This window comes from Dromaius novaehollandiae, chromosome 7 (genome assembly GCF_036370855.1).
Source record: "Dromaius novaehollandiae isolate bDroNov1 chromosome 7, bDroNov1.hap1, whole genome shotgun sequence".
NCBI classification, from domain to species: Eukaryota; Metazoa; Chordata; class Aves; order Casuariiformes; family Dromaiidae; genus Dromaius; species Dromaius novaehollandiae.
In genome coordinates, this window is record NC_088104.1 from 40,025,521 (window position 1) to 40,038,081 (window position 12,561).

The 12,561-nt window shown below is 42.1% G+C and overlaps 1 protein-coding gene across 32 annotated transcripts in view; it reads left to right on the top strand.

Moving 5' to 3' along the window:
* Positions 1-12,561, top strand: part of MAP2 (microtubule associated protein 2) — a 273,633-nt gene that overhangs the window by 215,579 nt on the left and 45,493 nt on the right. For 25 of the 32 annotated variants that reach the window (XM_064515289.1, XM_064515292.1, XM_026116678.2 and 22 more), the window contains 2 exons: positions 3,619-3,732; positions 5,997-6,074. In XM_064515289.1, coding sequence (XP_064371359.1) covers positions 3,619-3,732; positions 5,997-6,074 — 192 coding nt within the window. The remainder of the gene's footprint in view (positions 1-3,618; positions 3,733-5,996; positions 6,075-12,561) is intronic. The other 7 variants (XM_064515299.1, XM_064515321.1, XM_064515320.1 and 4 more) reach the window with 1 other exon arrangement.

Consider the following 12,561-nt stretch of genomic DNA (forward strand, 5'->3'; position numbering starts at 1 on the left):
AAGGAGCTTTTGAAAGCTCTGTCTGAGGATCTTTCGCGATGCCTTCTCTCCGTTATGGGGTGCACGTTTGAGGGCTGCCTTTTGGCCTGTCACCGAGAGGTAACCCTGCTGCGGCTGCAGTCCTCTGTAGTGCTGGTCAGGCCACTTTCCTGTGTCTTCTCTGCCTTAGTGGAACGGGTTTGAGCTTTGTGAGCTTGTTCCTCACCTGGTGCAGGGACTGCTCTGGTGACTTCATTTCACTGCCTCCCCCCCCGCCCCCCCGAAGTGGCCTGTACTGTACTGCGTTCCCTGAAATCAAACTGGGAGACTCAGTCTGTGTCTTGTATCGTAGGCACCGACACCTTGGTAGGAAGGAGCAGCATTTTGCTGTCTGCAGAAACACTGACAGAAGCAACGCTGCCGTTCTTCCGTTGCGCTGGAGTCATACGTGAAGCCAGGGTCCGTGTCGGCGTTAAGACGTACATATTTGGTGTTACTTGTCATTGGTTAGTGCTGTTTTTGTGGCACAAGGTAGAGTCAGAGAATGTCTACCTGGTTAAGTAGAGGGAAAATAAATCTCTACAAACAGAACTCTCTTTAATGAAGCCAAAGCTTTTAGTCTGTGAAGAATTTGCCTGGCATCCAGGCTAGCTAACTCTCCTTTTTCTTTTTATGTTCTTTGTCATTAGGCTTCCTTGAACTTTAACTGAACCATAAGGAGACTATGAAGAGTCTCAATAACTGCCCTGTGAGGATTTGACTTACCCATTGGATCTGCTATTTATAGTGTCCATTAGTATAAAAATGTCTGTCCTTTTGCAGCAGTCATGTAGAGCAAAAACACTGCTCTTCTGGCGAACTGCCTGTGCCTCCTGTGTCACCCAAAATATCCATCAACAGAGTGCTCAAAAGTGAGCCTTTCTTGATAAAACCCCCCAGAGGCCGTTTGTATTTTTATTTATTTATTCTGGATATTCTGAAATTGAAGTTTCCATTTTTCAGGAGGTAACCTTCTGCCCCCAGTCCTATCTCTCTGTTGAACGTAATCTTTGTTGCCAGCAAATTAAATAAGAAAGATTGCTGAGAGAGCGGGAACTGCCTTCTAGCCTTTGAAGAGCCCATTTGCACCCTAGAACCAGGTTTGATGTTGACAAGTAGAAATTCCATAACAAAGAAGCTCATTTTTAGTAGGGATTCATCTTACCTTGCTGGAAGGAGGCTTGCAGCAGCCCGAGTGATGCAGAGGAGGTGACCAAGTAGGTCTCCTTTGGACATAGTTCAGAGTACTAAATCTGCTGTATGTTAAATTCTGCATCTGAAAAACTAATTGCAGCCTTTTCTTAAAATTTTAACGTGAAAATAAGCCTAAAAAAATTATTTTCCTAACAAACTTGCCCCAAAAAGGCATCAGGGAAGATTGGTGGGCTCCAAATCAACACTCCTGTTGTTAGGAAACTAACCACACGCATTAGCTGATTTAGGGTGTTAGGCTGCTCGATAATCATGAAGTGGAGGTTCATCTGATACACTGGGGACTCATCGTTGGCTGGAGGGAGAGAGGACTAGCATTGCCACGTTCAGTCTTCGCTTAATGCAGGCATCCATATCGTGTAGTCCCTTCCATGAATGTAACAGGCGCCATCTCAAAAACCAGCTGAAATTTTTCCTGCTATTTGGAAAATTTCTCCAGAACTTCACTCTTCTGACAATAGGAAAATGTCTTCAGTTTTCTAGCCAGAATTTATCCTTGGCAAATTTATACTCGTTTATTCTTGGGCTAACACATTTTTTTAATTCAGATTATTTTTTCACTGTTTGGTGGTGGTTCTGACATACTCATCCATCACCACCCGCTGTTGGCTGCAGCCAGTAAAACTGTGTTGCAGTCACTGCCCTCCTGGCTACCAGTCAAGAGGGAAGTGAATTGTAAGATATAAATACACACAATTATAAAGGAAATGTTCTTTGCCAGTGGGTTTTTTAATACCTCATTATGTATTCAGTTTATGCAAAAGAGAGATTAACGTAGCATTTTGTTTTTAGACGAGTGTGACTGTGAAAGTCAAGTAACTTACATCGATGCTTCTTTGGAGAAAAAATCTGCTTTGCTGGGGGACAAATGAAGAAAATTAGCCTTACATTAAAAAAGAAAAAAGGAATCCTGCAAGAGTGCTAGCAGTGAGAAGAGATCTTCATTATTAATCTAATGGACAGCGTCACTGGTTAGGATGGTTGCTGCAGGGTTGCATGTAGGGCACTGATGTAAGTATACTTCGCTTCCCCGGCCGGTCGTTGCCTGAAGGGAGTAGTAATGGGTGAGCAGAGAGGTTTTATTCGGTGATGGTGATTAATGGGGTTTCTGTGGTGTTTGACCAGAAGAGAAGGGTATATTGCAGTCTTCATTCGAAATTTCTGTCTCCACTGGTGGGGTGTAGCAACACTCAGAAATAGCTAAAGAGTGGAGTTGTATTTACACTGAATCTGGCTGTGAGAGGATGGAGTATGTTGATTAATGAGTAAGGGAAGACGGCAAACACGCAGGTGAGTAAATCAAGCCCTTTTTGTCTGAATTCTTTTGTAGACGGCTCTGCCGGATAACCCGTAAACCCCTTGGTTTGCTAGAGCAGAGGTGCCTGAGGTGCACGTAAGGAAACCTCTCTGGTGACTTCCACGTGCAGTCGCGTGCCTGCTGGCTCGGCACTGCTCCTTTAGGTGGGCCCAGAGCTGACGTGTGCTGTCTCACACGTGGAAGCATTTACTCTTGCACAGGCCTGCTGACACCCTCCCGCTCGCTAGGGCACCGAATGCCTCGGCCCCCCGGGCACGCAGCACGTGTGGGAGGTGGGCGAAAGCCGAGGGCAGGCCTTCGAGCACACCGTGTCTCAGTGCCACGCACCTCCTCAGGCCTGGAGCCGAGCCTGCGCCTGAGACAGGTGCCCGCGAGCTTCAGTCTGCCCGACAGACGTTCTCCTCTGCAGTTCGTTTGCATGATGTTCAGACCTACTGTTTCAGTAAAGCTTTATATTGCAGACTTAAAAGGGTGAGGAAGACAAATTACTATGTTTTAATCGTATAGAAATGTTATCTGGCCCTTCTGTTTGAAGACCCTCATCAGCATAGCCTTAGATGTCTCTCTGGGAAATGCCTTTAATGCATACTAATCATACGCTGATGGGAAGAAATATCATCCAAAGTACATGTAAGAATGCAGAGAACTCCATATATTACATGTCAATAAATCTCATTACTCAGTTTGCCTTTCTGCCTCTGTTTGCAAAACACTAAATGGAAGAAAAAGATTGTAGACGTTTAATGAACAAACATCTTAAATTTTTGCAGTTGCTGCACGTTCCACCCAACAGACATAAGGGAGAGCATTTACTAACGATGCTGTATACTTACTGCAAAGGCTCAGGTCCTGGTTTTCATAAATACTCAGCATTTTCCAGGGATCTTTGGAAAATCTGGTCCTTCCATTTTATTTTTCATGATTTGCCTCTGTTTCAGGAAAAAGATTACCTTTTAAAAATGGATTATATCAGCCTCCATTATTTTTATTTAAACTAATCTTCATAATTAAAAAAATACTTTCTCATTAATATACCTTTCTTTGTTTTATTAATTTTGTTACTGCCACAGAAGAAGTGTCTGCAAGGATAGTGCAAGTAGTAACAGCCGAAGCTGTAGCAGTCCTGAAAGGCGAACAGGAAAAAGAAGCCCAGCACAAAGATCAGCCTGGACCACTACCTTTAGGTAAAACAAGATGAAGAATGTTGGAAGTATCCTTGTGTCTGCAAATGTTATACCTACAGATATATAGAAATGATACAAATGTGTATTCATGTAGATCATAGTTAGGGGTAACCTAGAGCGCTGCTGGATACGTTTTGAAACCCCTTAATGATAGTTATACTCGTTCCCCCAGTTCACCACATACCTTTGACTGTCTCGTTCGCTGTGTGCTCACAACAGCAGTTCCCCACGTGGTTTCTGACTTCTGAGCAGAGCATCTGTGAATGTGATTACTGGTGGCAGTTTTGTCGTTGTTGTTGTGTTTGGTGGGACCCAACAAGTGAGGTTTTTATGGTTGGGTCATAGCTACTCAAAAAGATGAAGGAAGAGCAGCCCAGGAAAAAGCAGAGAGGAATATGGAACGTAAGGCGAGGGTGGGAGAAGAGGTAACGCTCAGGCGGAGCAAGGTGGGGTGACACAGGGTGGAAGCACGGTGGTCCAGCCTGGCAATAGTCCCGCTGGCCACAAAGTCCATGCTGTGCCCTCACCCTGCTGCTGGCTCCTTTGTGGAGTTTCTTTGAAATACAATTATATATAAACATTCCGTACTTATAATCATTCTGTCAGGTAATATGCCCTTCCTCCCTGCTGGAAAACTTCCATGGTAGCCCAAAACTTGTACACCAAATGCCAGAGAAAGGTTGAACTCTGTCCTGAGGCGGTGAAAGGCTCGTAAGCCTGCCCTGGCATGAATTGTGCTGAGCATACGTTCTGATCTGAATCAAAATGACGCCTTGTGGTATTTTTCCCACAGGCACTCTTGCTGTGTTTGGTACAACGGCTGGACTCTGCTTAGGCATGATTTAAGGTCAATTAGTAATTAAAAACATTTGTTGAAAATTTGGTTCCCAAGATCTTTTGCTTCATTGAATTAGTTTTGAACTGGAAGTGCAGCAGGGAGATGTGATGCTCAATAATTCCCTTCTTTGCAGAGCCTCAATTTTACATGAAAGACCCCAATTCTGCAAAGCACTTGGTATATATGTAAGCACAGAGTGTTCACTGGGGCCTGCGTGAGGCAAAACTGAGTATTCACTTATGTCTAATTAGATAAGGCATTTTAAATGTATTATGAGCAATGCATCTTCAGTTAGCAACAGTTGGTGTTAACAGTTCCCATGGTCAGAGACTGTTACATAAATGCAGGTAGAATTGCACTGTAATGAAAGCATAAATAGTCCGCTGCTGAAAAGCGCGTCTTACGGGCAAGTCACATAAGGGTCTATTCTAAACCATGCTAAATTCAATAGAAAGGAGGCCAGGGGAAATTCTTCAGGGGCTTTGAAACTGGCCCTACTATGCTTGGGAAGAAGCCCTGGATCAGAAACTGAGCTCTGCCTGTCGGTAGGAGCCATTTATAACACGGATCTGTTGAAACAGATTTGTGGCTGGGTTTCTTTTGGTGGCTAAGCCCCAGAGTGTTTTTGTTTGTTTGTTTGTTTGTTTGTTTGTTTAAAAAAAAGAGTATTATCTCAAAATGCCTAGTGGAACATCAGATGCAGAGGTTATACTGACTTCATTTAAGAAGCAGCTTGTTCAGGATTTCATCATACTTCCATTGAAATTACTAGGAAAAAAAACCCACGTGGTTTCAGCATCTAGTCTCATGACTGGGAATGAATCTAAAACCACAGCAGATTTAGGCTTCTTTACAGCACCTTGCTCAGCTGAATCACTAATGTGTGATGGCTGACATAAGTTCCCTATTGTCATATTCTGCTTGCCTGAAGTGGTACCTCTAGCTAATGTCTTTTTTATTTAGACAAGGAATATTTGCATGTATTCTGTGATTAATCTTAACTCAGCAGAAGAAAAAAAGAAAAAAAGCTTGCAGAATGTTTTTGTCCATGTGCTCAACGTAAACTGAAGCGACTGGAGGCCAGTTTCTCGTGGTTCCAGATAATCAGCCTGGATTTGTGTCTCTCTTTCTCTAATATTTTATTGTTGCTGCCTTTTGACTGAAAGTTTTCTTAAGTGGCACCTTGTGCTTGGTTTTTGTGTTGTACTCTGTGACTAGAATTTTGAAAACAATGCGAAGAAAAATCCTTTTATTATAGCTTTAAAATTTCAGGTATTTTAAAAGGGCGTCTGTCTGAGAATCCACTAACACAGTCCCCATTGAATGATTCTCTCCACTGGGCAGAGCAGGCTGCCTGCAGCTTGCATCGAGCATTGGCCTCCTGGGAATTAATTGCTGTTTCTCATTTCCATCGTTCGATTTCTAGCAGTTGAAGAGTCGGCCAACTTGCCTCCTTCCCCGCCTCCGTCGCCAGCTGCAGAACAGACGGGAACTCTGGAGGAAGGTAAGGGTCTCCCGGACGCTGCAGTGTACGGCTGTCAGCCAGGCATGAGACAGGAATCTAAAGGATGGGGGAATCGGAAAATGGAGAAACTTTCTGCCAGCTTCATGTGAAAGACAAGGCATTCCCCAGCAATAATTCCCCATCTGCAAACCAACTGCAATGCATGGATGAGGTAGAAGCCTATGCACAGAGGTAACTGACAGGTTGTGTTAACTATGTCCATAATAAAGAAAAAAAGATGGTGATGATAGCCCTTTTATCTGTCAAACACAGTATGATCCAAGATATCTACTATCTCAACATGGTCACCAAACCTGTGGTTCCATATGGGTCATTTTTGGGTTTTTAGGATTTGTTTAGCTTTTTTTAAATCAGCATTAACTTTATTTTGGAATCTTAAATGCATGAAAGCGAGGAGATTCAGAGTGGGATCATTTCTTTGGTCTTCGGTTTCTAGTTTATGCTTCAATGCCTATGTGTATTGGGGGTTCTGAAGTCAAATTGCAGCCTCACAAAGTAAATTTCTACTCTGTTCTGCATGGTGAATAGTCAGTCCTGGTAGCCCATGATCTCTGCATTTTCCTTTTGCTAAAATCCCTGTCTAGCAAAGGACTTAAGCACTAGCTTTAATTTTAAGCAGATGCCTAAATCCCAGTGAAGTTACAGTCTCAGTGGTAAGCATGTATGTCAGTACTATGTTCAACCGAAGTAGCCTGCAGCATCAGGGCCATCAATGTAGGGGAGACAGCAGTATGTTAAAACAGAGCCATATGTTATGGACGTGAGGAAAGGACTTGGTGCTCAGAACCCCCAGGGACTGGCCAGTGAACTCTGCCATGGGAACAGCGCTTTTATGTGCCAATTGCCATCTTGGATTTTCTTTTAGCTTTTTTTTTTTTTTTTTTTTTTTTTTGCATGGAAATAAATTCTTACTGTCTGCTGAACAAACTTAGTTGGTATTTTAACACAGAGCCTCCATTAATGTTCCAACTGGATAGTTCCTATTTCATGTGCTAACATGGTCTGACTCTCAGTTTATCAGGACGCTCTGCAATTAGACATGTTCCATCCTCCAGTCGTTTTTGAGATAATGCAATTACAGCCTGTGTTAACCACACCATTTGGCAGTCCACTGTACTGGAAATACCTACTGGATGTGGTTAGTAACCAGTATATAAAATTTGATTAATTGATTTTTTTTTCAAAAACATCTGCCCACTGCGGTTGAAAAAATAGTATAACAGTTCCTCGACACATCACCCAGAGGTAATGGCAATCAAAACTATTAACTGAAAAGGAAGCTAGGAGGGCATTAGCAAAGGCTTTTAGAATTGTTACCAGGGTTTTCACCACTTTTTGTGTGTGTGTGTGTGTGTAGTTCACTTGGCTAGTTCAGTTTATGCTTTTTGATTTTTCATAGTGCAATAAAGGGCCTGTTCTTCTGCTTCAGGCAAATGTCAAGGTTCTTCCATTACCCTGAGTTTAGGATTAGCTTTGCATACCGTTTCTATCAGCAGTGTTATCTGCATGTATTTCAGGATTTTATAAAGTAACCGTATTGATTAATTGACAGGAGGTTATGGATTGGCCACTTAGCAAATGGAAACCGTCTTGCTAGTTGTATTAACACAAGAAGGTGGCAAAACACTCTACAATTCTAGGTTATTATGAACTACTGGACTGTGCTGTTCCCAGCTGTGCAAATGACTCAGCAAGTCACTTAACATGGTTGTTTTTCTCTTTCCTTGCATGTAGGATTGAGTTAATATAATAGCACTTACCTACTCCGCAGGGGTGTTGCAAGGACTTGAAAGGTCAGTGTTTGGGAGACGTTTTGGGTGATTTACACAATGCTATAGTTCTTAATACCATTCAAATCATTTCCTTTGAGGTTAGTCAAAAAGGCTTTTCCATAACAAGATTTTCATCCAACTCTTTATTTTCAGAGCAGAGGCTTATATAGATTCTAAAAGCATAGATTCACAAGTACGTACTGACAGAAATATGTGCTGAGTTACTAATGCGCTCAGCTGGAAGCTTGTTGTTTATGTCCGGCTCTGGAACTGCAGCTCACAGTAGGGTTGGTTGATGAACAGAAGGGACTTCTTGCACAAGTATTCTCCAGAAGTAGGTCTTATCTTGCTTTTCCTCAAAATATTAGTCTTGTCAGTTCAATCTAGTTAACGAGCTAGAAGAAACACAAACATTTTATGTTCTGATCCATGTTAAAAGATGTGGTCCTTAGTTTTTGTGGGTAGACTGAACTTTTGCTGACTTGGCTGAGCCTGTCCCATCATTTTTATTCAGGCAAAGCTCTCATTCATTAGAGTTTGCCTCAATAGGGCTTGGCCCAGTTTGTACTGTACTTGTTTAAGCCTTCAGTTCCCTATGCCGTCTAGCTATCCATCCTTCACGTACCCTTACATCAGTATATCATTGCCTGTCTGTCTTTCTGCTTAGTAGAATACAATTTATAAATTTAACCCAGTTCTACAGTTGTTGAACAAAAAAAGCTTAGCATTTGGTGTGGGTATCTACCTCAGGCTTCCTTTTTCCGCCTTCTCTTACAATATTTTCCTAATGCTCTTGTCAGTGTGTTGCATTGCTTTGAATCCAAAAGAGACTTCCTTCAGTCGTAGTAGGAAGGAAATCACTGGTGTAGACATGACAAAGGTGGATGTGGCCAGCCATGCAGCAAACAAATTAAAAAAAAAAAAAGGTAGAAAAGGCAGAGAGGTTTGTGGGTCAAGTGTATTTCATGAGAGAAAGGAGTCAGTGGATGTAGGTTTCTTTCTTTCATTTGGCTGCAGAAAAGCATTCAGATGAGCCTGTCCCTTTTCACTGCTGCAGGAGGTAAGATAACTAATTTGCCCTATTGAAATTATTTCATTTATTCCAACTATTGTAACATGATTTTGCTCAGGAAATGAAATTTTCCTTAGCACTATCTAATTCTTTTATCAGTTGAATCTGGACATGCAGGGCAGATGGGGTATTCTCTTGCCAACTTGACGTTTCTTTTGTGTGCTGCACTTTTTGACAATGGTCAGTACTGTCTTCATGTAAAAACGCATCTAAATGTTACAAGATAGGAGGATGGTTTTGATGGAGTGCCTTTCATTCTGAAGTAGGCATTTGGGTAAGCTTTATATTCCAAATAAGAATATTTTGCAAACTGAAAAGAACCTAAGAGTCCTATAGAAAGAGATCTATCTCCAGGGAAAATTATTTCTCGAAAGGTATTTTCAAAAGATACCCGGAAGCAAAAGCAGAATTAGCCTTTATGAAAAGTGATTTTAATCTTGGACTTCAGAATACATTGGGGATTTTTACTCAGGCTTTGAGATGAAAAGAACTATTAGAAGGGACTAAAATAACAAAGAAAGGATTTTTTCTTGTTGCAGAAATAAAGGCATATTCTCCTTTAAAGACATCATTATCCTGTTAATGAAATTATCTGCAGTAAGTTCGAAAATATCTTTATTAAAACTGATAAATAAACAATGTAAATCTGTAATAGCCACAGATATAACAGCCCTCAACAATACCAGACTTCACACTCCTAATGATTTTGGTCCATCACAGTAATATGAATTAAGCATTCGTATTGCTTCCAGTTCTACTAGTATTACAGAGAAGAAGCAGGGCCTGTATTTTCCTGCCTACAATCCATTCAGAGCCTGTAAAGAAGGAATTTTCAGCCTTGTTCACATGGGTAGGTAAACCTGAGGTTTCATCTTTGCTCTTCTTGTTGATGCATTTTATTTCTGAAAAATCTGGGACAAATACGAGCCACAGCTGGAATGAGAACCTCCCCTTTTCCATTTGAACCTCATTCTCCATAGTGCGCATTCTCTCTTCCCTGTTCTGCTTCTGGCCCTATCTGCCTTGTATTTTTTTCTCCACAATGTCCCAATTCCAGCAGAAGAGAAGGTGAGTGCACTGCGTTCCTTTCCACTCTTATCCAGAATGATATATAATCTAGTGTTAGAGCACCCTGCAAAGAAGCAGGAGTTGTCGTTTTGAATCTTCTCAGGTTTCAGAGGGAGTTGCATCCTGGTCTCTTGTATCCTGCGACTGCGACGTGTCCTCACCCTCTACAACGAGTCTTTTGCAAACAGTGAGCCCCTTCAGATCTTTCACTGAATGCTGTAGGAGCTTGTATGGAGAAGAGCTCCCTGAGTTCTACACTGCAAGTGCATCAGGATGCTTCCTTGTGATCTTGCTGCAGCTCTTGAGCACTAGGGAAATGCAGGGAGTTGAGTTTCAGCCCTGTGTTTATCATCTGCTACTGCAGCGCTCTGCAGAGCTTCCTGCTCAGCAGAGGCAGGTTGCTGGCTTATCTTTCCACACCTAACTCTTTAAGCATGTATAAACCCTTAAATCTGGGGTTTCGATTCCATTACAGGAACAAAGCAGTTAAATTATCAGTGTTTGAAGCATTCTGTGTGCCTGGAAAGAAACTGTTAGGATGGTTCTCTTAAAGTATACTCCATTGGTGGCATTTCTGTGTGTGCATAAGTGCACATTCAGTCCTGGGCAGCTTCAGCACCGTCACAGAATCTTAACTATGGCTAATCTTCCTTTCACAGCCCAATGATACGTGTTGGAGCTACTAACATTAAAAACAGTATTTTTTCTTCCTTTTGCGGGTGATTGAGCCTGAATGGGTTGATATTACAGTATTCCTTTCCCAGGAGGAAGAAATGCATGTCATTATATTACAGGATACTTGCTGTCATGTTGCCGCAGAAAGCAGAAGGTGCCTTTTTTAAAGATGCAGAGGTTGTCTTGTTATTGTATGCTATAGAAGGAAACTTAAAACTTATTGTTATTTGCCAGGAAGAAGCTGGGAGTTCTTTTAGATGGAATTGGTTTGGTCACAGTATGTGGCCAGATGATATGGATGGATAAAAACTGCTTTCCGAGACTTAGAGTAATAGTAGTTACAGCAGCATTCATGAACCATCTTGTTTTCAGGTCACACACAGAGATCCGGTTAGTATGTGTGTGCTGTCTGTGCTAAAGACTCACTTTCTCACTCAGTGGTTTGGATCTGAAAGTCTTAGAAGCTCTGAGGAAACTCTGAAGTTGTAATTGCCTGGAGGAAGGCCAGGGACACTGGACATGAACTCGTTTTGAAACCCATAGAAAATCTGGTGGGATAGCTGCTAAAGGCAGCAAGAAGATACCCGATGAATGTAGTGTTTGCCCAGCTGCTAATTGTTATACACAGAGAATGGACTTAAACTTATATTCTCCAGTACCAGATGTTTAGTTTTTCATGGCTTTATTCATGGTCAGAGGGCACCTTAGCCTGCACACACTCCCAAGTCTCCTCTGTAGGTTTGTATGGGCCAGGTGACAGGCCAGTCAGTTTTCTTGTGCTGTGTTATTTTTCTTTGTCTTGCAGAAACAAACCCAGACTCCCCCTCCCTCTAGCTGTCAGTAGCTGATCTGGTCCTGCGATGATTATGTGACTATCTGTGATGCTGCAATGACGGGTGAATAGAGCCGTCATACCAAAGCATTGGCAAATTCCTAGACAGGAGCTAGTTCACCCACCGAAACATGGCACAACGATGTAAAAAGATAGGACTAACAGAGATTGCTATGAGCAGCTTTATACGGCCTTTATCAGGAAAAAAGGCAGTCAGCAATTTAGGGAAAGTTTTTTTTTTCTTTGTTTAAATGTTACGTAATTATAGGGAAAGGAAGAAAGTGCAGAAGTTTGAAATAGATATAAATGAGAAACAAAACCATCATTGACTAAAGTGTAAGTTGGTTTGTTCCATAATTAAAGAATTTTTTTTAATTTACACTTTCAAGTACTTCACCTGATGTTGAAGGATACAGCTGTGTTGGGATACTCTAGAGGTTTTTAATACAGTCAATCCAGCCATGTAATTTGGATGAGTATCAGTGCAAGTTGTGACATGTGGTTTGTGTGTAATATGTATCCGTCTAAATCATGAGTGTATAATTTTGAAATTCTCTTATTCTGATGATTGGTTTCCAATGTTCATAAACACTGCAGGAAACACCACAAACATGGCCTATGTGTTAAAACGCGTAGAAACCTCATTTCTCCATTCTGCATTAACTTGTAGCCTGGCTGATTTCATCTACTCTGTCATATGACATAGTTGCTCGGTTGCTAGTGCATGTGTCCATCTTGTCTTGTCTTCTCTTTGTCTGTCTGTCTGTCCTGCAGTTTTTGTCTGTGTGTGTCTATTTGTAGATGAAGGGGCGGAGGATAAGGTGGGACCGCTACACCACTGCCCGGGCTGTGGGCCTGCTGCCGGCAGGGAGTGGCGTAAGCACCTGGCCCCCTCCATTTCAGTGTCTGTGCCTGATGATGATCCCTACAATTCGGATGAGGAGTACTATGAACACCCTTTGTTCAGCTCGGAGTGGACTGGCTCTAGTACACGTCCCAGTGCCACAGTGAAGAGCACAGAGGTCTTGTTGGGCCATGATGAAGGTG